This window comes from Mya arenaria, chromosome 7 (genome assembly GCF_026914265.1).
Source record: "Mya arenaria isolate MELC-2E11 chromosome 7, ASM2691426v1".
Taxonomy (NCBI): domain Eukaryota; kingdom Metazoa; phylum Mollusca; class Bivalvia; order Myida; family Myidae; genus Mya; species Mya arenaria.
This window is the reverse complement of record NC_069128.1, coordinates 61,636,100-61,663,066: the sequence shown is the minus strand read 5'-3', so window position 1 is coordinate 61,663,066 and position 26,967 is coordinate 61,636,100. Positions and strand designations below refer to the sequence as shown.

Genomic DNA, 26,967 nt, shown 5'->3' with positions numbered 1-26,967 from the left:
TAAGAGTTTTCCAAGTCTAAGTTCACTTGCAATAACTCTTTTTGGATCTCATTCTTACTCTGAAAGCGTAGAGGCAAATTATGAAGACCAAAGGCAATGGCGATTTATTTGTTAAGATAGGTAATATACAACAAATAATATATATTATAATATTGTATTGTATAACACTCCTGCTCTTACTTTTTCAGAATTATCTATGTCCTTTTTCGCATTTTGTAACTTTTGTTCGAACCCCATGCTTGTATGAAAGCATAAAGACGAATAATTAAGTTTTAAGTTTTAATAATATCATCGGTATACATAAAACAGTGATATGGTGTATCGAAGTCATATAACATATAATGCGACTATACTCATTTGTGTAATAGCAAAGACTGCATTAAATTTTCTACTTACCTTTACAAATTGTTCTAAAACCTGTTTTGCTTCAAATAATTCCTTTTCCAATGCATTTTTTTACTGAAAAAGAGGTAGAAATTGAATGTTAAAACTTTATGTCGATGTCAAAGACAATTAGTTAACATTGTTGCAAATGTATTAATAAAAATATTAATGATTCTACACCTTCAAGCATTTTCTCTTTACTAGGAGTTTAATTATTCATCACGGTGTACGGTCAGAGATATAAATTTGTTTGTGAAATGTATCTACTAAATAAGCAATGTTTTCTTCACTTGTTTCAGCTAGTCATTATGTTCATGCCTTGTTTTAAAACTCAAAAAGAAGTATTGTGTAAATATTCTCTTCTAATAAAACTGGACACCGGAATAGCATACATTGTATAAAAATCATACGGCTCTACTCATGTTCTATATGTTTACAAGCGTCTCAAAATAAAGGGAACAACTGCATTGATGATAAATGTAGAGATTAAGTGTCATATAATATTATATCTGCATAAGTATTTTACTGGATAAAAGGTAATATTAAATCGTTATCTACAATTGCAGTCAGTGTAACAGTTGATGGAACGTGCTTGGCATTCCTTGGTTTCGGTTGTCTAGCATGTATTGATCCAAATAATCTATTATTAGTGACTTCATAATGTACACGACTGTTCTTACTCTGTCCGACTTGGCTAAGCTCTGCCTCGCTTGCATTAACTCTTTTTCGAACACCTTCTGTGTCTAAAAACAGATATTTAAAAACATGGAGCATTGTCGGAAATGCTTAAAACAAAATATATATCATATATGTATCATTGCCATTTTATTTATAGACTTATTAATGACGTAAAAATAAGCAGACACTGTCTGTGTCTAGGATCGGTTGTTTAAAATAATGAATCGGTTAAAATGCTGTGAAGGTATTTCAAGTAAATAAAGTGTATATTTTGGGCCCGAATGTGCATATGTAAAACGACAACTGACACATTATTTGCCTTATTTATACACATTTTCGCTTCGTTGCAGACCTGCTCTTGTAATGTTGATGCAACATTGAGCGGGCGTTATTTATAAAATATATACATTAATTTTAATTTTGTGTTTGAGTGTTACGTGTTCATCGCCTAATACGTATATCAAAAAATGTTTCCGCACTGTGGTATGTACTCTAAGATAAATATCTTATTTTAGTTTAATGACCTAATAAGATTTAAACAGTGGTGTTAGTTAGTAGGCCTAGTTTAAGAAATGTTTGGCATGACATTCCCCTTTTGTGCATTGCCTGCTAATTGCACTGATGTCACAGTATGAGCCAAATTCCTTTTGATTTGTTTACTGGCTCTGGGCCATTTAGGGTCCATTTCTATAATCAAACCTGCACAGCAGGATATTCAGATCAGAGATATGATAAGACCATTAGGCAATTAGACTATGATCAATACACAGAGGTTGTGTATAATACACAGTTTTGTTTTTCGGGGGGGGGGGTCACTTATAGTAGGATTAAACTAGGCCGCTAAGCAATAACAAGAGTAGAATTAAAACTCAGTCTTTGCGTAGCTCATTCTTTACAAATACACTGACCGTTGCTGCTTTACCTATGTCCTGCATTGCTTGAATTAATGCTTCCGTGAGTTCTTCTTGCGTCTGAAATTGTATGATGATATCATTACACATTCATAGTTTTAAACTTGATTGCATTTAGATAATCAATGAACTACACAAAATATATCATTAACATCTCTTTTGATTTCCAACAATACAGTTTAGGAAGACGACCTTTGGCTGTAAATTATTTCATGGGTGTTTACTTTCCTTTAAGTTATGTGAATGAGGATAGATATTGCAAAGCGGAGGGCAGAGTATGGGGATTAGATATAAATATAATTTATAAACAGCACACTTGTCAATGTTAACACTATATAGGTTCAAGTTTATCTTTAGGACAAACCAATATAGTTTGAAAATTCGTACTCCGGTATTGCATGTATTTTATTATTGATACAGAAATAAAGATATCATATGGAGTGTATATCTTTTCTTGTCTATATATATTATAGTAAATGGACCTGTAAACTAAACTACTATCTTCATTGTGCGATGCATTGTGTCTACTTAAAAACGTTAAAAAAGACATACTTTTTCATGAGTCGCACTCTAACAGTCGTATGTGTTTCCTTCGTTGCCTCCATTTACTTCCTTCCAGGGTTGATAAACATCATTCAAGTCTTCAATGCGTCTAGATTTCTTTTCACATGCTCCATAACTTTCCAGACTGTGGCTTTGGAATGCCTTTTCAGTTTTGTGAATTCTGAAACACGATTCACCAATGTTGCCACATGTATTGCAGCATCCGGCTGCCTGTTTCTTGCAGCTTATTTCACACTGAACATACTTCGATGCCATTCTTGATATTTAAATGAAGTTTATATGAATAAATATTTAAAACAATATCAATTTATCTTACGTCAGTAAGTCATATGTCTTATAAATGTTATTTCAATTTCAAATGTACGCAGTGTAATTACTTGCTCTCTGATAAAATATAGCCTTTTGTGATAAAAATGAGATCTTGTTTGAATAAACCTAAAATACTCCAAAGTTGAGTGAATGACATATAAAGGATATTGCAGTATTCGTTATCTTCCGAAACTTAATGAAATCGTCCAAATATTGATCGACTTCAATGGCACAATTGTCTGCTGTGAGTCATCCATGAAACAAAATTTCCCTTTAACCATTTCAGATAACTTCTCTCTAACGTCGCAAACTGAGAAACAACACGCTAAACACAAGAACCAAATATCCGCAAAAATTGAACGATACCAAGTTTATATTAAATATTTTGTACAACAAAGATACAAGATTACGTGTTTTCTTGTCTCTATATAACCAGGCAGTGTTATCTCTATACATGTAAATAATGTTTAAAACGGAAACGATTTAGCTTCTGTCGATTCAGCTTTCGCTAATGGAAGCCTGGTCACGATTAGCACTTGCTTCCTTAGACAGGTTATACATGAACTGTTCACATTTCTATGAAACCTTACCAAATTAATGTTAGTGTTCATTACAGAAAAGTGAGCGAGCGCAGCGAGGCCGAATTCCGAGAAATATCGCACCATTTTCTGTACATCGCTAAAATGAACTCTAACGTATCTGGTGTTCGCACGTATTTGATCCACTAGCTCCATCTTTTGAGTAGTCACTTGGTATTTTTGCACAAAAGTTAAACCGCCCAGGCGTTTATTTTTTATTGATGAGTTTCGGGCGATGGTAAATTGTCGCCGCTTTATGTATTTGTTACATTTAATTGATGTTAAACACATAATGGCAAAGTACCAAAACATGAACGTTAAAGGTTTTAAAGAAAAATATTGTTGATGCTTATGTTGATAAAATTACCGGCATGGTGCAAGACATTTCCTGGGATGACCTTGTTATTTGTTATAGTCTACAAAAGATTGCACAGTTTGGTACTGAATTTCCTTGATTGGTTATATATTATAAAGATCATATTAAATGAAAAAACATAAATGCTTAATTTGAATCTGAATATTGTCACATCAATAATTTAATTGTGTACGATTTGATAGCTGTTAACTCATCTATACTCATTTCTTTTTGTTTTTTGTTCACAGTCATTTATGTCAATCACGTTCCTGGCTAATAATTACTTCGCGCATGCGCATAGAGCAGGATGATCTATTAAAAATGGACGCATTAACGAATAACGTAGACCGACAAAATATGCTCTGTAAAAAGGTTTAGCATTCACCGTCAACTTCGCTCTATATAAAATGGAGTTAAAGTAATAGGGATTAAACCTCGATTGCCATTGGCCCACAATTGGGTGCGAACACCAAGAGTACATTTAAGATAAAATATTCGAATTTACTCATGATGTCTGAATGAGGTCAAAAGTGTTCTGGTTATATCACATACATCTTTCTGAACTTTGCTTCATGAAATCTTAACACATATTGACGTTTTGTAGGTGTCGCTGTCCGTGGGATTATCGGCACATTGTTTAGAATAAATACATGTACACAACAGAAATTTCAATATTCCGCAAATAACTGCATTTGTCACGTAAGCCATATTTAAGTTAAAGTGTCACGGGTTTGATTTCCAGCGAGTACTCACAAACTATCTACGCACTCGCTCCACACCAAGGTGTCACGGGGTTGATCCCAGCGAGTAATCACAAACTATCTACGCACTCGCTCCACACCAAGGTGTCACGGGGTTGATTCCCAAAGAGTAATCGCAAACTATCTACGCACTCGCTCCACACCAAGGTGTCACGGGGTTGATTCTCAGCAAGTAAACACAAACAATTTACGCACTCGCTCAATACTTAGGTGTCTTGGGGTTGATTCCCAGCGAGAAATCGCCAACTATCTACGCACTCGCTCAACACCAATGTGTCACGGGTTTGATTTCCAGCGAGTGATCACAAACTATCTACGCACTCGCTCCACACCAAGGTGTCACGGGTTAAATTTCCAGCGAGTAATCACAAACGATCTAGGCACTCGCTCCACACCAAGGTGTCACGGGTTTGATTTCAAGCTAGTAATCGCAAACTATCTACGCACTAGCACCACACCAAGGTATCACGGGGTTAATTCCCAGAGAGTAAACACAAACTATCTACGCACTCGCTCAACACTAAGGTGTCACGGGGTTGATTCCCAGCGAGTAATCACAAACTATCTACGCACTCGCTCCACACCAAGGTGTCACGGGGCTGATTCTCAGCGAGTAATCACAAACTATCTACGCACTCGCACCACACAAAGTGGTCACGGGGCTGATTCTCAGCGAGTAATCACAAACTATCTACGCACTCCTCGCTCCACACCAAGGAATCACGGGGTTGATTCCCAGCAAGTGATCACAAACTATCTACGCACTCGCTCCACACCAAGGTGTCACGGGTTAAATTTCCAGCGAGTAATCACAAACGATCTAGGCACTCGCTCCACACCAAGGTGTCACGGGTTTGATTTCAAGCTAGTAATCGCAAACTATCTACGCACTAGCACCACACCAAGGTATCACGGGGTTAATTCCCAGAGAGTAAACACAAACTATCTACGCACTCGCTCAACACTAAGGTGTCACGGGGTTGATTCCCAGCGAGTAAACACAAACGTTCTACGGACTCCTTGCTCCATACCAAGATGTCACGGGTTTGATTTCCAGCGAGTAATCACAAACTATCTTCGCATTCGCTCCCTTCAAACGTGTCACAGGTTTGATTTCCAGCGAGTAATCAAGAATTATCTACGCAATCGCTCCACACTAAGGTGTCACGGGTTTGATTTTCAGTGAGTAATAAAAAACTATCTACGCACTCGCTCCACACCAAGGTGTCACAGGTTTGATTCCCAGTGAGTAATCACAAACTATCTACGCACTCGCTAAACACTAAGGTGTCACAAGGTTGATCCCCAGAAAGTAATCACAAACTATCTACGCACTCCTCGCTCCATTCCAAGGTTTCACTGGTTTAATTCCCAGCGAGTAATCACAAACTATCTACGCACTCGCTCCACACAAAGGTGTCACAGGTTTGATTTCCAGCGAGTAATCGCAAACTATCTACGCACTCGCTCCACAACAATGTGTCACTGGTTTGATTTCCAGCGAGTAATCGCAAACTATCTACGCACTCGCTCCACACCAAGGTGGCACTGGTTTGATTTCCAGCGAGTAATCGCAAACTATCTACGCACTGGCTCAACAACAAGGTGTCACTGGTTTGATTTCCAGCGAGTAATCACAAACTATCTAGGCACTCGCTCCACACCAAGGTGTCACTGGTTTGATTTCAAGCCAGTAATCGCAAACTATCTACGCACTTCTCGCTCCATACCAAGGTGTCACGGGTTTGATTTCCAGCGAGTACTCACAAACTATCTACGCACTCGCTCCACACCAAGGTGTCACGGGGTTGATCCCAGCGAGTAATCACAAACTATCTACGCACTCGCTCCACACCAAGGTGTCACGGGGTTGATTCCCAAAGAGTAATCGCAAACTATCTACGCACTCGCTCCACACCAAGGTGTCACGGGGTTGATTCTCAGCAAGTAAACACAAACAATTTACGCACTCGCTCAATACTTAGGTGTCATGGGGTTGATTCCCAGCGAGAAATCGCAAACTATCTACGCACTCGCTCAACACCAATGTGTCACGGGTTTGATTTCCAGCGAGTGATCACAAACTATCTACGCACTCGCTCCACACCAAGGTGTCACGGGTTAAATTTCCAGCGAGTAATCACAAACGATCTAGGCACTCGCTCCACACCAAGGTGTCACGGGTTTGATTTCAAGCTAGTAATCGCAAACTATCTACGCACTAGCACCACACCAAGGTATCACGGGGTTAATTCCCAGAGAGTAAACACAAACTATCTACGCACTCGCTCAACACTAAGGTGTCACGGGGTTGATTCCCAGCGAGTAAACACAAACGTTCTACGGACTCCTTGCTCCATACCAAGATGTCACGGGTTTGATTTCCAGCGAGTAATCACAAACTATCTTCGCACTCGCTCCCTTCAAACGTGTCACAGGTTTGATTTCCAGCGAGTAATCAAGAATTATCTACGCAATCGCTCCACACTAAGGTGTCACGGGTTTGATTTTCAGTGAGTAATAAAAAACTATCTACGCACTCGCTCCACACCAAGGTGTCACAGGTTTGATTCCCAGTGAGTAATCACAAACTATCTACGCACTCGCTAAACACTAAGGTGTCACAATGTTGATCCCCAGAAAGTAATCACAAACTATCTACGCACTCCTCGCTCCATTCCAAGGTTTCACTGGTTTAATTCCCAGCGAGTAATCACAAACTAACTACGCACTCTCTCCACACCAAGGTGTGACGGGTTTGATCTTAGCGAGTAATCACAAACTATCTACGCACTCCTCGTACCACAACAAGTTGTCACGGGGCTGATTCCCAGCGAGTAATCACAAACTTTATATGCAATCGCTCCACACCAAGGTGTCACGGGGTTGATTCCTAACGAGTTATATATCTAGGCATTCGCTCCACACCAAGGTGAAACCATGTTGATTCCTCGCGAGTAATCACCAACTATCTACGCAATCACTCCACACCAAGGTGTCACGGGTTTGATTCCCAGCGAGTGATCACAAACTATCTACGCACTCGCTCCACACCAAGGTGTGACGGGGCTGATTCACAGCGAGCAATCACAAACTATCTACGCACTCGCCCCACACCAAGGTTTCACGGATTTAATTCCCAGCGAGTAAACACAATATATCTACACACTCGCTCAACACTAAGGTGTCAAGGGGTTAATCACCAGAAAGTAATCACAAACTATCTACGCACTTCTCGCTTCAAACCAAGGTGTCACGGGTTTGATTCCCTGCGAGTAATCACAAACTATCTACGCTCTCGCTCCACACCAAGGTGTCACGGGTTTGATTCCCAACGAGTAATCACAAACTATCTACGCACTCGCTCCACACCAAGGTGTCACGGGGCTGATTCTCAGCGAGTAATCACAAACTATCTACGCACTCGCACCACACAAAGTGGTCACGGTGCTGATTCTCAGCGAGTAATCACAAACTATCTACGCACTCCTCGCTCCACACCAAGGATTCACGGGGTTGATTCCCAGCAAGTTATCATAAACTATCTACGCAATCGCTCCACACCAAGATGTCACGGGGTTGATTCCTAGCGAGTAATCACAAAATATCTACGCAATCGATCCACACCAAGGTGACACCGTGTTGATTCCCAGCGAGTAATCACAAACTATCTACGCACTCCTCGACTTGAATACGACCTTAAGATAACCGACAAAACAACAACTTGTTAACAAAGTCCGTTACTATTTTTTAATATTTTTCGTGTCGTTTGTCATTGGGGATCGTCTATATTGTTAGTTATCTCCGTAGCGGGCCCACACCCAACAACCGGGCCTAAGGTGAGCCAATTTTCTCACACGTTTTTTTTTATATTTTCTTTCAGGTAGAATATATTTTATAAATCATTAATGCTTATTTCAGTTACGAAAATGTAACATGTAATATATACACATGCAAAATCTATATGTGTCCTTCTCAATAAATGCTCAGCTAGGAAATAGCACTAAATGCCCAAAAGCAACTTACTTTTATGAGAGTGTCGGTTTTATCATAATATCAATTGGATTTATTGTTCCGTGTGTCTTGTTGCACACTGATATCGACCCAATGAAGGCTGAATGTCGGCAAATCGGCTCATGCCGATGTTGTTTTGAGCAAAACATATTTAGTATTCAAACATAGCAGTTTTGTGTGTTTTAATAACCAGCAAAGAAAACTCAATTATATTGATAACATGTCCTTAGAAGCACGCAATATAAGTGTTGTTACTACTATATCTATTCGACAGCGAGCCGATAACGTGCCGATATCACTTATGTAATATATTCCCGATTAAGCTGATACCTTGCCGCTGGATCTGATTGAACTGCATCCTATTGTTAATAGTGGTATGCTTTTAGTATCACTGTTATTTCAGGTAATATATATTTTATAGGGGGTTCAAACTTGGCCACAAAATCCTCGATTCAGCTGACACATTGCCACTGGTACTTGTAACACTGTTATTGTTTATAATGGTATCCCTTTAGTAACACTGTTATTTTATGTGATATCATCATTTAAGGGAGCTCAAACTTGGCCACCAAGTCATTAAGCGGACACACTGCTACTTTAGATGATTATATATCTTATAATTATTATGAATGAATACTTTTAATATAAGGGTGATCTTCATTATGACTACGTTGGATACCGTAAGACGTTGAAAGGGGAGCTGGCAGCCAAAGGTATAACTGATGCTGACATAGATCAGAAGGATAATCTGGAAGACGCGTTCACTGTCGAAAGTCCGTGAATTTCATCGGTCTACTGTTATTGATATTCTTTTCAAGATTTATATAATTAATAATATAATAGATCATGCCAACCCGTGGCGTACGATCATTTTCACTACTGAGCATCAATTTTATTCAATTTTGTACAGCATGTCTTCTAGGGTACAATACAAAACACTTGTTTCATAAATATACGATAAACTCTTTTATAAATTGAAAGTCGTTTCCATAACTGTTCTAGCTATCGAGTTGGAATACATCTTTGTTCGATTCCGACCAATGTAAAATGCTTATAAACTGCTTAAAGGTAACATTTTAATAAAATGTACTGCACAGTTTTTAAATCATTTTTTTGCATTATGAAAATAATTTAAGGGATAGTGTAATGCTAATTTTCACGTATCATATATTTCAATATTGTAGATTTATAGTTGAACGTATGACATTATTAATTATTTTATGCTTATCGTTGGTCGAAGCTGCACCAAGTACAATTAACACTGCAGACAGGTGCATCGGAGGGGCGAATTAAATCCTTACTGAATCTTGAAAACAACATTCACCATCGATGGCCGATGACCACTGTAAGCTGCTTGCATTGTAACGCGTTAAATAGGGTTTTGAATGATCCACTGTATGGCATGTTGTACGGTAGAGCGGATTAAATATAACACCAGTTTTTGTATTAAAATTGTGCTACACCCTTCAGTAACATATCGATTAAATGTACCTGGTAATACAAACCAACATTTCTCCTAGTTTTCCCCCTCTTATTGGATTGAATGGCCTGCTTTACTAGTATTTCATATATGCGTTAAATTTTGTTTATCTTGTATGCGGTTTGTGTCGACCTTGTAAAAGGTCCTTGAAAGATCGATATGGAAGTGCTGTACGTTTTATTCCCGAAAGCACTAACATTTGTTTTACTAAACAAATGTTGTTTTTAATGTTTGGATCAAGACGAATGATAATGATACAAACAATAAGGCAAAAAGTATATTGTAATACGATATTTCTCCAACAAAAATATTTTAATCGTGTGACAAGGCAAGACGACAATGGTAACTTAATATTGTCTCCCCTGGAAGTTTTAAAAATACTATTGTTGTGCTCCTATTCTGTCCATTTGACTTATTGGACTCTTGAGGGAGAGTAATCAAAATTTGGGGTAATCCCTTTTTGTATTAGTTTGAAATTTAATGTATATGTTTATAAAAAAATTTAATCATACGTAAAACACTAAGTGTACTACTCAATACTATAGATACAATTAGGTTTGTCGATACGTGTGTAGATCTGTGAATGTTTTCGTGAAGTTGTACATTATGTATCTCGGTTACTGTATAAGGTTCTTAACCTGTATCACTTATACAGGAATTGATTACATAATGTGTTTGTTTATTTTTCTATTATGGCAATGCATTATGTAAGATAACACTATTCTTTTTACGGAGCATGTCATATGCAAGCGATTGACACAGGAACGGACGAATATGCTCAGTAGAAAAGATGATAATTATTAAAACCATTAAAAATATAATTATTAGTTCACCCTTAGCGTTTTCAGAAACAGAACTTGCTTTGATATTAAAATGTTCAGCAAAATATTTTTTTATAAAAGAATGTCTCATTACAACCAAAAATTTATTTTTCGAAAAATCGATTAAATAATATGCTCCTTGATAAGATTCTTTAATTAAAATTGATATAATAATAGGTACGCTTCTTAATTTTGTATGTAGACAGAGTAATTTTTAAACAAACTTCAACTTTCGCAACTTTTCAACTTTTATTTCACAAAAGCATAAGATCCCCACATAGGGACAGCATTAGCATTTATAATATATAAAGCGCAATGGATACGGCTATATGAGATAAAATATTTTAACAAGCAGTTTTTTCATATGTCTTATTTTCTACTGTTACTTATACCTTTTTAAAATGAATTAAACAATTTTGGTTATATTTTTATGTTTTTATCATATTGTTAGGAACTATGGAACGGTTGCTTTTCGTTGTCACTAACGGAGTTCATTACCGCAATAAATTAATAATATTGTAAGTAACGCATAAACACACTCTCTCTTGAGTACACTTCCTCGTGTAATATGTCATCACCATTAAGTAAATACACTCTCAAAGTTGGCACAATTAAAATTGTTCGACTTATTAACAATGTCAGCTGCCGAAGCTTGTTCTCAGTGACACGATTTACTGATCTGGTTCTTGTAAATATCATTCAGAGATGTAGACATGCATCATGTCCATAACTTTTTTATGAGAAATTCAAAGTTTAATAAAACAAAAAAATAATAAAATGTTGTAGAATTCGGTCAGATGCCAGTAGTTATTTCTAATGTTTATGTTCCACATATGAATGATTTTCCAACGTCTCCCTTTTATTGCAATTGTATATGTTTCCAAAATTTATAAAAGAAGCTAAATTAAAATAGGTAAACTAGTGAAAACTCACCATTTAAAAGAAGAGAGAGAAGTCTGAGAAATCTGTGTTTGTATATTTTTTTTTATAATTGTTACAGAAAAATCATCAATATAAGTGTGTTTTTGGAGAAAATGTTCAGTTATAACATATATAAGTAACAAGTATATTTTTAAGAAGCCCATAAACTTGTATTATTACGGTATCATTAATTAATCGCATGTTGTAGATATTAATTAATGGTGTGAAACCGGAAACAATCTGTATTTAAATGCACGGGCCATTGTGGAAATAAGCATACGCATTCTGTGAAAGCTTAATGGGTTAATCAGGGCCAATGTTGTGAAGACCTTTAATAGTTTAATTATTATCATCAATAACAGAAGTAATAAATTTTCAATTAGTATCATTTAACTTTAATATAGTAAGCTGTACGTGATATAGCATTGATTATATATATGTGTGTTATTTAATTATTGGAAATGGTACATACATAATCTGAATGCATTGATGATATATTACATTGCACGCGTACTAATATCACTCTATTAAAAATGTGTTTGTTCCCATATCATGTTAGGAGTCGTTTGATAATTAAAAAAGTGTACAGTAAAATTTAAAATTTGTAAAATATACTTCATCTGTATAAAAAAAAATCTTTATAAAACAATGGGTCGGCTACACTCCATATTGTGTTTGTAAACATAAACAACATATTATTAACAGAGTCTTTGCAAGTAAATTTGCAATTATCCCGGAGCAAAATATATAGTCATCACAAAAATATAATTTAATTCGATGTTGCCCGAATAGCAGTCTCTGTAAAAATAACCAAAACCCACTTTACCCGCCAAATTTGTCCTGCAATTTATAGCGCAATCTACAAAGCTGGCTAAACCAGTTTTTTGACAGGCTATTTTGAAACAATTGTTTTCCGCTTTACGGTGTAACGCTACGAACTATATTTTCCTACCCAACTTTTTAAATCATCGCATGAAAATACACAACCAAGACTATCGTATAAAACAGATTAGTTTCTAATGTTTCAAATATATGAACATTAACAGTATTGTATATAGGCGAGTCCTAGCCCCAAATGTAGCTTCCACATAAGTAAATACATTTAAGGATGTTAAAAAGGGGGCGATCAAATTTTAGCCAAAAATGTTAATCAGAATGATTTTTAAATAAAAATTCCATCACTTAAATGTTTTTGTAATATAAAGCTACTTTAACACTTTTTCGCTTAGCGTTCCCATGTTGAAATGTACGATAAAAATATGTGATTAATTACCGTTTAGATAAGTATTACAAGTAGATTCAACCTATGACTTGTACAGAAAACAAGTATCATGCTTTTGTAAAATATTAACAAACTCAATGCTTTCCTTCTTCTCCCTCGTGAGTCCATGCATCTTCCTCGAGATGACGGATAGATCACCCAAAATGTGCACCTACATCTGCACCTGCTTGCCGTCCACGTACAGGGTGTCACACGCAATTTATGCCCGCTTGCCTTTTATCCTGGCATCCTTCATCATGAGAACCAGCCTGCGCCGTTTATCCAGCACGTCCGCTGGGATAAGTATGTATATTTGACCAAACTGTTTCCTATCCTGCCAATCTTACTCCATGTCCTTGAAAAAACTTCGCAAAGATACTTCGTACTCTGACCTGTCTTGGTTGACCCGGAGAACGATAGACCCGCACAAAGCGAATATATTCAGCCGTCTCGTTAGCGAACTCGAGGGTCTCCTGCATGTGTATACGAAGTTTGTTTTCGGTGACCTTGGCTTGCTCGTTTTCTCGGGATCACCAAAATTATTTCTCACCACTGCGACTTTAAGTCGTCCCGAGGCTCGCGTTGTTTTCTCAACTCGATCAACCCATTCCTCTTTAATTCCCGCCTCCACATCAGCCGACCCAACCATGCCCTCAAACTTGAAAACGTGTCCGTCAGTACGCTTTACATCGTCCTTACGTCCAAGGGTTCCAATTTAATTAATTTTCTTTACCATGACTGTTCATTTTTCACCCATTGCCTTCATACGGTTAAGCAACTATTTGTTTGTGGTTCGCTGCCGCCATCCACCATATTTTAACTACTTTTGCCGGAATACGATCTATGTTCAATAATTCGTTAGCATCCCCTTATTCACAGAATCGTTTGCATCCTGTATGTCACTGACAAGAAAGCTTGTGTCAGATTCCTCGAACGAGCCACTCTGTTTTGTCAGTTTCATTTATATTGTCCGAGTACTTTCGCTACCATTTTTTTTCTTTTGTTAGTCATAATTACAGAGTCATGTTATCCGTACGCAAATGCCAATAAATCCACATGTTTAAGAATGAATCCAGACTTTAATTTACTTTAAACTAAATAAACATAAATGTAGCCCCGATCTGAAAAGCGTCCACTTCACGCAATATCACGTTGCCAATATCCATAGACACACTTTTTTAAATCATGTTAATAAATAGTTAAGTTATTTTAGGTAATATTAGATAAATCAATTTGTTAGATCTAGTGAGTAAGTGTATATTCGGAATATTTACATACTTTGCAATATGGTCAATGTCAATCCTAGACCACAAACCTTCATTAGATGATCTTGAACATTTTGATATCGACTTAATTGTCACCGTAGTTAATGACCATACATTGGACATTTTTGGGTACATTAAAGTTATCATAGCCATATTAGAGTTGATATAAAACTACCTCTACCGGTGTTAATCAATCATGACACAGAGCAGAACAAGTTTTGTCCTGTCATTATTGGAACAAACTTAATATGATGTTGTATTTCCGCTGTATCCTTCTTTAATACAGTATCTGATGTTTAGCAGATGATTTTTAGCTCCCTTGTTTGAGACCCAGTTTCGGTCAAGTCGACCAATGACCATGATGTTGAGATCGGTTCTTATGAGTATGTTACTTTGCACGGGATAGCTTGAGGTCATAGCCACAGCGTCAAGTAAGTAGTTCCGAAAGCTCTAGTAAAACAACATACTGAAAAGCTGTAGCTAAGCGAGGATTTTTTTATAAATATTTAAAGTAAACTACTAGACAATTGTTTTATCATTGTTTGCAATTTAATGTCATGTCGGCCGTTTTTATCACGGAATTAATTACTAATTTATAGCAATTGCTTATCATATTAAAGGTGCTCTCGGCACTTCGTCGCAGCAAAAGTTACCTGGAACCTTTTAGGCATAACTGCCATGTTATACATCTGGTTATATGCCGAGAAACTATATGTTTTTGACTACAATACAGCAACATGCATATGTGGCTATATTAACAACTGCAGATTTATCACCTAAAGAGGTTTTGATAAATGATTACAACGAACGGCTCAATATAAGCGTATAAAAGTTCTTACATTTTGTTTGTTTTCTGGTTACGTTTTTTATTTGTCTATACCAGTCTCAACCACTGAACAACACCATAAGATCCAAATTTCTGTCGGTAGTAAAAAAGAATTCGTTCAATGTCAAACCTTATAAAAACATACAGTACATGGTACATATTCAATAAGATACATGTCAGAGATTACAGTTGAATAATACTTATAACCAATAATAATATTACTATAAGTTTCCAATTTAATCAAGCATACTGTTTGAATGTATATATTACTTCTGTTACAGAGGATAACAAGGTTCATTTGCACAGGATAACCTCTAAACAAATTCTAATTCCAATGCAGTCCAGGCATTGTTAGCACTATTTAGGTATTATCAGATGACATAAATCACAAAGAAAATTCTTTCCTAATCACAAAACTATTTAATATTTACAACATGCACAAATAATAAAAAATGGGTTAAAAGTTGTTTTTGATAAACTACAAAACATGTACTTAAAAATACATATGTCACTTACTTAAACCAATGAAAACTACACTAGACAATCCAAGTAGTCAAACAATCAAATATAAACACTGGTTACATGTTCTCTAAAACGCACACTAATATAGAACAGAACATTTATTTATCAGAAGATCATAGACCCATAGCCGAATATCATAAAAAAATGGTGAAAAGTACAAAGCATGTGTAAATATTATTACATATGTATGCACTTTCGTGCACTACAAACAACATATAACATACCAAAACTTACAATAATCAAAATTATAAAAATACAATGAATGGTATATAGGAGATTATATATTTTATATGCATATACATATACATAACATCAACACAAACATCTACACATATCAATATATAACTGTCAATCTCTACATGTGGTAATCTTTTCCTTTATATAACTTGGAAATTTGTCATAAAACGTTTGATGGACACGATTATCTGGGTTGTCTAGTTTAATAAACATCGTGAATACATCGAAAAAATGTTTTGTTCCATCTGCAGTTTTTTTATTATTTCTTGGTGATACCAAAGTACCCAGACGAGGAAGCGTAACCAAGATGGTATTGTGTTAATGCATTATAAAGATTTTTTAAGAGGTTTGTTTAAAACACAACTTTGTCTTTATTACAAATTGTAAAACATTATAATACTTTAACTTTCAAGAGCAATACATTCAACAGATTTTTTTTTTTTATATAATTTGCAGAAAAAACTATAACCCAATTTAATATTGAATTATATATTGATATGATATGATTGAGACTGTTTCACCGGCTTCCTATTTTAGTATTTCAGGTTTAATCTTAGGGAATAAAACTAAGTTTAAAAGTGTGTAATCAATAATGGAATTAAATCCATAACGGATGAATCCCTAAATCAGTTAGTAAAACTATATTGAAATAGTGTGTAATCCATAATGGAATTCAATCCATCACGGATGAATCCCTCAATCTGATAGTAAAACTATATTGAAATAGTGTATAATGTGTGGGTGTTATTAAGTCCATGATGGATAAAACCCTAAGTTGGTATTTGCAAACTTTGTAAACATTTACCTGCCAAGGTACCTTTGTGTGATGTCCTCCTTTATTATATATTTAGTACGAATTACTTTAGTTTATCAATATATTGCTTTGAAAGGAAAGATCAACGTAAACATTCTTTAAAATTATGGAGACCCACATTAATATGTTCATTTGTTTGCCCTATAAAACATAAGAAAAACAAATTTGCATGTTCATTGGATGACCCTGCAAAACATTAGCGAAACCCATTAAAATGTTCAATGGCGAATCATACTAAATGTGAGAGAAATCTATTATCATGTTCAATATGGCAGACCCTAAATCATGAGAGAAACCTATTAACATGTTCATTGGCTGACCCTACAAAATATGTAAGAAATATGTTAACATGTTCAATGGCTGACACTACAAAACATGAGGGAAACCTATTAACATTTTCAATGGCTGACTCAAATATAAGAGACACCTATAAATATGTTCAAAGGCTGCCCTTACAAAATATGAGAGGAACCTATAAACATGTACAATGGCTGACCCTACAAAATATAAGTGACATCTATAAACATGTTCAAAGGCTTACCTTACAAAATATTAGAGAAACCTTTTTACATGTTTATGGCTGACCCTACAAAACATGAGGGAAAGATTTTTACATGTTCAATAGCTGACCCTACAAAACATGAGAGAAAAGCTTTAAACATGCTCAATGATTGACCCTACAACACATGAGAGAAACTTATTAACATGTTCAACGGCTGAAAGTATACAACATGAGAGAGACTCATTAACATATGCAATGGCTGACTCTACGACACCTGAGAGTGACTTATGAACATGTGCATTGACTGATCCTTTAAAACATGACAGAGACCAATTAATATGTTTAATGCTGACCATAGAGCACATGAGAGAATCAATTTGGATGTCTTTTCATTTTAACAATAACCTTGTTATTGCTGTAATTTATGTCCCCGTGTATTGAATCTATAAACGGATTGTTCCTTATTTGTGGTGCTTCCCTCGAACACTCATTAATATCCTCAACAGAAGATGAAAATATTTAAACCTATGTACCTACATAAATGTGTCTACACGGTTGTTACCCCAAACTACATGCCTTATTGCTGCTACGGTTTAGCAATAACTCAATACATCGTTCATATTGAGCTGACATATTAAGTATTTAACTTGTTTTTAATCTAGAAAAGCATTAGTTAAAACATCTCCTATCCGAACTATTAAAGAGAGTATACACGAACGCGAGTTGTGTGGCTGAAGTAACTGTTTCAAGGACAAGGACAACATATAACAAAACTTGCGTAAAAATGAACAGCGTTTATATTTATAGGCACGTTACTTTTAGTTCAGTTTAAACTTATTTATTTTACAACGATTGTGAAACAAGTTATTACAACATTATATTAGTCACGCTCGTTAACACGATATTACGCGAGAGTGTGGTCATGTTCTGTGGGGGAAACCGGAGTACCCGAAAAAAAAACACAATTGTCCGGCTTGGTGACCACAAACAAAATTGACATGCGCCCAGGCCGGAAATCGAACTAGGGTCGCCTTGGTAAGAAACGAGTGAGCTAACCACTGCGCTAACCGGACAACCACCTTACTTTTTGCACGGATATTCTCCGCATACACGGGTAGCACATTTGTCTTTATATGCCGATTAATATGCTTACTTCAACACAAACAATTTATCATGGAAAACAAAACATTTGTACAATTTACAACAAATTTGCAAACTATGTATGTTAATATTATCTTCATTCATGGAATATAAGGTTACACACTATAAATAAATTGAATAATACATTGTACTCATTACCTGTATGAGTACTTGTACGTTTAGCTACGATCATTTAACTTTCATTTTGTACTTTTAGATACACTGACACTCGCATCAACACATTCCTCGAGCTAACATACATGTCGGTCGGAAGTTGTGCAATTTCATTAACCATGACGACATTGTGCCCCAAAACGCCCACACATATGCGTATCCGTACAATCGGCTTTCGAAACCTCGCTAATGTAAAGTTATAAATGAACTAAAGCGAAAACTTGCCGCGCTTACCAAACAAACATTTACCAGACAAGATAAGATACAACGTATTTAGTATTTTCTGGAAAAAGTAAATGGTTTGTTTGTTGTTATCATTTCATATGTATTCTTGCCAATTGATCCAGATGTTATATAACTACATCGCAGTACGGGATTTGTAACATAGCTTGTCCCCATATATTAACATTTGCCATAAATAAGCATCATATGACGTTATCGTGTTATGCAATTCTTTCACATGACTTAATAAATCTTTAGCTATTAAAACTCATATCGCCTGATGGAAAGACTAACGACAACAAATGTTCGATGAAAGTCACGGATCATCGACAATGAAGGTCTCTTCCAGCTTCTCCGTTAGATCTATGTTCGCCTCTGTGATGCCCTTGGCTGCAAGCTCCGCTTTCACCGTCCGTATGTATCTACGATAACGCGTGACCTGAAGCCTAAAACAACGGTATAACTTCAGTAACGGTGTGATTTGCATGTTATTGTATGGAACCTTATTGTCATGTAAACAGTTTAACAAAACACAAATTAAAAAAGTTTGTTCTTAAATTTGAATGAATTGTTTCGTAATTGTACTCCTATTTTGAAAACATATATCATTAACATTTATAATCAAAATAATATGCATATTTCCTATATAATATGGAGTTATTACAGTGATTTACTATATACACGATTGAGTCTATCTTTTATTCATTACATTTGATTTTATCTGAATCAGTATCAATACAAAAATGAAATAGGATTATGTTATCGAAAGGATAATACGGTATTAACACTTGAAATGCTGAAGTAATGAGTAACAGCCCATTAGGAGTTCAAAAAAGTGTTAAATAAAAGTTATTTCATATTTCAGAAAAGTTATTGTACGTTTTGCCATATCTGTTATACTCCCACTGATCATAGAAAGTACTGTCATTCAATAATGAGACACCAACCAGAACAACACTCCTGTCTCCCACACATCTAAATGCGTCCATTATAACGGCTGGTACAAACTACACCATAAACATGACATGTTTGCATTCTTTGCTTCAATATTGATACATCTTGTAAATAACCTTATGAATGTTGAACACCTCCACAAGACGATTTAAACGAGGGTGACACTACCCATAATGGCTTTTTCTGAGTAGCACCTTTATCAGGCAACATATTCTTATGCTGACTCCAATCTAAATATGCTTAACAATTCTTACACAGCAGAATCACAAAACAGTGATAAGCCATCCAGCCCAACCCCCTCTTCCTTATTAACAGTAAACATCAGTCCTCTCCTAAACGTCGCCTTCAACATCCTACAAACCAGCTGACCCTCATTGTCGTTCTTTAAACGTCCTGTAAACATCCCGCCTTTATACGGTTTTCCCGGGTTCGGATTGTGTATCTACAAGTAAATTAAGGGCATATAAACGCTTGTATTACAAGTGTAGTTATGAATATAATAATAATGTATACACTATATTAAAAATCCAGCCTAAATGTTTATTATATTTTCTGATGTTAAGAACCATTTGGCTTATTGCAGCAGTTTCTGAATGTAGATTATTTACGACCGTTTTTAAATATGTCTAAAACAACTACCGACGAAGGTATGATTTTTACTTAACACGAGGCAGGCTTTTGTAACATACGTGTATGATGAAACTTGATTTGACTCTGATTATATGGAATCAAAGCATATCAGTTACCTTCAAAACAAACGTTTATATTGTAATAAGAAAATGTATGTGAAGATATACCGAAGACAATGTATGACACTGACGAACCCGGCACATATGGTCACTAGCACTTATATAGTCATATTTTATTAAACAGACTGTGACACCATATCCAATTGATTGCAAGGGCACATTTTAAAAACATTTAAATACAAATCATGCAGATGATGCTTTTTTTCTATGAACTATTTATCACAAGTTCTTATTTGGAATTGTATATTAAACATGTAAATTCATGGCACACTGATGATTCTTTTTTAATTAAGTAATTATCACAAGTTTGTATTTGGATCTGGATCTCAAACCTGTAAATTCATGGCATACAAATGATGATTTATGTATGAAATAATTATCACAAGTTTGTTTTTAGATCTGGATATTACACCTGTAAATTCATGGCATACTGCTGATGCTTTTCTCTATGATGTAATTACCACAATTACGTATTTAAATCTGGATATTAAACATGTAAATTAATGGAATACTGGCGATGCTCCGTATTTAGTTTGAATATTGTAATATTAAAAGAATCATACACAGTATGCAAGGTCATATATACAATATCAAAATATAGGATTGAGCTGGATAATGATAGACAATATCTGACTGCCGTTTCGAACTGGTTTAAGGTGCACAGTAGTTAAGCGTAGCATTGCATTTCGGTTAATATTAACTTTGGAATGAACAAATTCAAAAATGATTGAGAATGTAAATAAATATAAAAATAAATAATTAAATGACGAGTCTAATCAACAAAAATATGAAAAGCGATAGAAGGAATAGAAAAGAATGTAAAATAGAGTGGATTGAGTGGGCGAACTAGAACGTCTTTATTCTCCGTTGGCTTAAACGTATTTTGAAGATGGACCTGTTAGATTAAGCACTGAATGTCTGGTCACAGAAACATCATGGTTTTTAACTAGGGGAAGCACATTTCATGTTCTCAGGTATCTCTGTCGAGAAGCGTGTACATTTAAAACAGAAGTGATGGCAGTATTCTACCTCGCCATAAATAATACAGTACGGACTTTTAACAATGTCTAGCAATGCATAGATATTAACAGCTAGGACGCTACAGCTTGTGCGAAATCGCGTATGAAGCACTTGAAGGGTTTTATTTTCGTGATCATTTAAGGTTCTTGTTGGACCCTATCAAGAACTTTTTTATTGTTAAATGCCGTTTACCAAAAAAGGCCGTATTAACGAAATAAAAGATGTCTCAAGTGACTTTTGATCAAATGAATTTCCAATTAAGCATTGTATTTATTCTCTTCCATCTTTTTGATTTAATATTTTTGATTTGAGCACCCCGGTCAAGAACTTTTATAACAAATATTCCCCAATAATCATGATTGTCATCAGCTTAGAGAACCCGTTCATCCTGCAAATATATATAGGTGAATGCTATACTTGTTGCATCCTTCTCGAAATGTCTCTGTAGAGGATTTTTTAGGATTCAATTTAACAAGCAAATCGGATGACCAAGAAAACATCTTATTCAAATCCCCGTTCAGGATAGTTGCCACCTCACCCGGACCACCAACACTAACAAGGGGGCTAGTAACGACCAATAGAAACGTTGATATCAGAAACAATAACATGACGAGTATGTATCGTCTATGACATGTGTGCCGGATATTACCCGGTGTATCACCTGCACGGAAGTAGACTCGATAAAGCTCTTAAGACATGACCACCAGTTTTTGAGGAATTATTTTGAGTTTTTAATTTATCGGTAAGGGTTAGATTGTAATTGTGTTTTGCTGATTTTATTAGGTTAGTTATCTAATTTCGGAGTGTTCTGCACTCTTGCGACCGTCGTTGTAAGATGGATCATCGCGCTTTACGGTAAGCTTGTTTACGACGGCGTGTGTTGTTGTCATACCAGGGAGGTTTGTGATCTCGAATCAGAACTTGTCTGTTCGGTAAACAGCTTTTCGAGATACCTGGTACAGCTGACATGATATAAGAAGATGATGTCAAAATTATTATCGCAAACATATTTTTGTTTTGGAAACTGAGAGCTCCATTGATGGGTCATTAACATCTTACATTTTGATCAACATTGCATTTGCAACTCCACTAGAATGAATCAGTGTTTCCTAAGGTGTAATGATAAAAGCAATAATGTCCTCAGATGATTCAGTGAAACTGCTAGGAGAATCAATTATTTATGACACAAAAAACATCTCACATATTAGTGGAATTTTGTAGCAGATGTTGGATTATGTGTATTGATGTTAAAATCGCCTATAATATAATCCGGGATACCAAAATCAATTGCCAGATTAATGGATTCGAGAATATATGTGTGCTTAATCGTTGTTGCATCTGGTTGTCCATAGTATATACTGATTAGTACGTATTTGTCATACTCCACACCAATGAGCTCAAGGTCGAACCGTTTATGATAAAATTTCTTGTTCATAACATATACAGCAACTCCGCCATGATTATCGTCTTTGTCCTTTCTAACTGTTGATGTAACAATTAAGGAAAACTCAAAATGAAATATGCAAGAATACTGAAATCTTTATGTTCTGAATAGAGTTACGAAAGTTAGCTCTGCACATTGCAGTGAACAAATGAGATATGACAATGTAAGTCAGGCATCACAAATGTTGAGAATGTAAAGGATGTTCATGCTGTTCTTGAGTTTGGGCCTGGATTTGGATGTACGTCACTTGCTATCAAAAGCAAAACACACATAACATATGACATAATTGGACATAATCATTCCACATATAACAAATGAAACTATAATTGTTTAGATGGGCAAAGCTCGGTTTATAGTTAAGCCGTTTTTGCGAGGACTCCAGCTTCAACTTAAGTTTTGAGTCCTTTAATGAAGAAAGTAGACGTACAAAACAAACACTGTTTGGTAATATAAACAACAACGTCAGTAAAACCTGAATCTAATAATATAAAATTATTTCATGCCGAGTGGATAATGTCCATTTGGCTTCATGTTACACCCGAGAGAAGAAATAACATCAGTAGGATTTTGAGATTGATACGGTTACTCATGGATACAGAAATGAAAACGTTGAAATATTTGAAGGGCTGTAGTCTCTACAAGCATGATCTTACCTTTCTTACAATTCTGTTCACAGGCAATACAATTTCAATCCGACGCATTTATGATTTTAAATGTCATTTCAAAAACAGATTTCACGATACCTGATTTCGATTTGCGGTGCTAAAGCATAAAATCAACTAAAATGTCTAACTTTAAAGGGAAAGGTCGATTTTTAAATATTTTGCAGGAGTCGACCCTCATGTGCAAAACAGTTTTAAAATACATCGAATAAAGATGCCTTAAAACGATTTACCTCAGAGACCCTACTTCTTCTGGTAGTGTGACCCTGTTTTAACAGAATTCCAGCCATTAAGCGAGAATGATATAACTACATTTGTGAAAGATTCAGAATCAACAACATGTGAACTGGATATTTTGCCTACACCAAAGCTTAAAGAACACTTGTCAAAATTATCACCAGTAATAACTGAAATTGTCAATCGGTCATTATCATCTGGCGTGTTTCCAGAGGAATGGAAGAGTGCCGTTATCAAGCCTCTTTTGAAAAAGAAAGGCCTACCTATAGAACTGAAAAACTATCGGTCGGTGTCCAATCTTACTTTTCTGTCAAAAATTCTTGAAAAAGCGGCAATGAAACAGATTTCTTGTCATATTGAATCCAACAACTTGCTACCATCTTACCAAAGTGCATATCGTAAATTTCACAGTGTTGAAACTGCTATGATGAAAATGTACAGTGACCTTTTAGATACAGCTGATAAACGCCGCGTATCCATTGTAGTTATGATTGACCTCTGTGCCGCGTTTGACGCCATCGATGTACCAACACTGCTTAAAATTTTACATGATGACTTTTTCATCCAAGGCATCCCATTGAAATGGATTGAGTCATATTTAACCAATAGAACAATGAAAGTTGTCATTGAGCAGTCGGCATCTGATACCGAACCATTGAGATTCGGTGTCCCTCAGGGTTCTTGTGCTGGCCCAGTCCTATTTACTCTATATATAGCTGCCCTTAACAAAGTAGTGCAGAAGTATCCAGCAGATATATATGGATACGCGGATGACCATAAAGTTGCCTTCAAATTTAGAGCTGATGATACTAAAAGTGAGACAATCGTTCTTCAACAACTCAACGATTGCCTTAATGATATTGTGTTATCGATGACTGAGTTCAAACTAAAGATGAATAACAGTAAAATAATTGTCTATGGGACACAGCAACAACTGTCCAAGCTGAACATAACCAGTGTTAACGTTGGTGGGATCGAAGTCAACTTTGTCGATACTGTTCGAGATTTGGGGGTACAGATGACCAGTAATCTGAGTTTTGATAAGCACATTTCCAGAAAGTGTCAAATAGCAAATATGCAATTAAGAAATCTGAAGACAATCAGAAAACATCTTACTCAGAAATCCGCAGAAATACTCGTTCATGGTCTGATACATTCACATCTGGACTTTTGCAATGGACTATTCACTGGTATTCCAAGTTACCAACGGGACAAATTACAACGTGTACAGAATCATGCTGCACGCATTGTTACTGGTGCCACAAACGAACAACCTAGTGTTGAGATTCTTAGATCTTTACACTGGCTTCCGATTCGTGCCAGAATTATGTTTAAAGTATTTGTGGCTGTGTTTCGTGTTGTGAATGGCACAACACCTTCGTACCTTTATGACATGTTTATTTCATCTAAAAACCAAAACCGACAAAGACTGAGATCCTCCTCCTCAAGTCATCTCTTTGACATTCCAACTACAAAAACTAAACTTGCTGATAGATCTCTAGCAGTTGTTGGACCTCAGTGGCGGAACTCATTACCAAATTATTTGAAGGACATTGCTAATGGAAAGCAGTTTAAGTCAAAATTAAAGACATACTTGTTTGGGCGGTTTAACAATTAGAATGTTGTGTAAATGACTATATCAAAGATACTAAACTCAAGAGTGACTATACGAAGTGCTTTTAAAATCATATCGCATATAATATTTCTTTAATATCATTGCTAATTTTGTTTATGTATGTATGCGATGTTTTGTTCTGATATTGTACAGCGCAACCGAATATTTTATACATTTTTGCGCTATATAAATGCTTTGTATTTGTATTTGTATAGCAAATCAAATTTAACTTGACCGTAATCAACCTATCTATCGTATTAATAACTTTAATTATCAGTGATGTAATATAATCATTTAAATGTTTTGTATTTAAAGCATTCAAATTTTCTATGAAGTATAGGAAGCAATCTTAGAATTCATATTTCAATATAGTGTTAGCCATCAGACTTTCTACTAAAAAACCTCACACCTTAAATACTACGAATTTAGTTACGGGACCAACCATGATTAGCATACTTATGCTAAATCCATAGTTATATAAGTTGAGTTACGTATATATTTTAATGTGCGTATATATTATTTTATAAATTATGCTGTTTTAAAAGTTCATGTTTTGTTTTTTTTTCTTTTTATTGTGTTACGGTACTGATACTCGATCAAATCATAAAGATTTTTAAAGATACCATAATATATTGGCAGAAATGTAGTATCACGTTGAGGGCATTCTGTCTGTATAAGTTGGATAACTAAATCACAGATATTGCAACAAGTGAATGTAGCTTTGGAGAACGATTAAGTGGTGCAATATATCTTTGCCTTTTTATTGTTACAATCAACAGTATGGTGTTAGGAATATCAAGAAATTACTTGCGAGAATTCGTCAGCTGGACACTCGTCATTGACAAACAGAAATGATTACCGTCTGAATACCATCCAGGAATGTAAACACACACTCAATTGGAAAGCGTTGTTCCAGGTTAATCTTGACCTCCACCGCTCCAGTGGGCTGCGTCCCTTTAACAAACATACTAATTATTATTATTGTAATTTCGATTATTGATAATGGATTTGGTAAAACACACATTTTGTTTGTTCTTCTGCTAGATTTTGTTAAAGAAGCTAGCTACACAACCAATTTAAAACAGCCAAAACGATCGATACTATGGATCACTTCTCCCTTGTTAAAGATTTGGGGTTGTAACTCAAGTAAAAACAACTTTTATTAACCAACACTTACTTAAACAATAATAATCATTTACTATCAACTAAAGCATAACTATATATTGAAATAAAGATAATATTATTCGTCACCAAATTATACATCTATTTACGTGTATACTACGTAATTGTGTAAGGGGAACTTACATTTAATGTATTCCTTCAAGTGAGTACACTTTGCCTGGAGTTTTGTACATTCCTTTATAACATATAAATGAGAAAGAGGATATGGTTTGTATACAGAACTTATTTCGAAAAACGACACACGCTACATATCAACCAGAACATACGTTTTTCATATATTTTATCGCTGTATTCACTGTTTTGTCTTTGTTAAGGCATGAGTCAATCTTTAACAAAAACTGATATTTTTCACACAATAGGTTTTA

At 35.5% G+C, this 26,967-nt stretch overlaps 2 protein-coding genes across 6 annotated transcripts in view; one reads left to right on the top strand and one right to left on the bottom strand.

Moving 5' to 3' along the window:
* The window catches only part of LOC128241720 (myosin-13-like), a 257,756-nt gene that overhangs the window by 116,179 nt on the left and 114,610 nt on the right, over positions 1 to 26,967 (top strand). The gene's annotated exons all lie outside the window — the stretch shown is intronic.
* LOC128241722 (myosin-7-like) overlaps positions 16,350 to 26,967 on the bottom strand; it is a 29,466-nt gene continuing 18,848 nt past the window's right edge. The window contains exons 8-11 of the mRNA XM_052958776.1: positions 26,726 to 26,777; positions 26,280 to 26,374; positions 19,948 to 20,135; positions 16,350 to 19,185 (exon numbers count right to left, since the gene is read on the bottom strand). Of these exons, the coding sequence (XP_052814736.1) occupies positions 19,056 to 19,185; positions 19,948 to 20,135; positions 26,280 to 26,374; positions 26,726 to 26,777 (465 nt within the window). The 3' untranslated portion in view covers positions 16,350 to 19,055. The remainder of the gene's footprint in view (positions 19,186 to 19,947; positions 20,136 to 26,279; positions 26,375 to 26,725; positions 26,778 to 26,967) is intronic.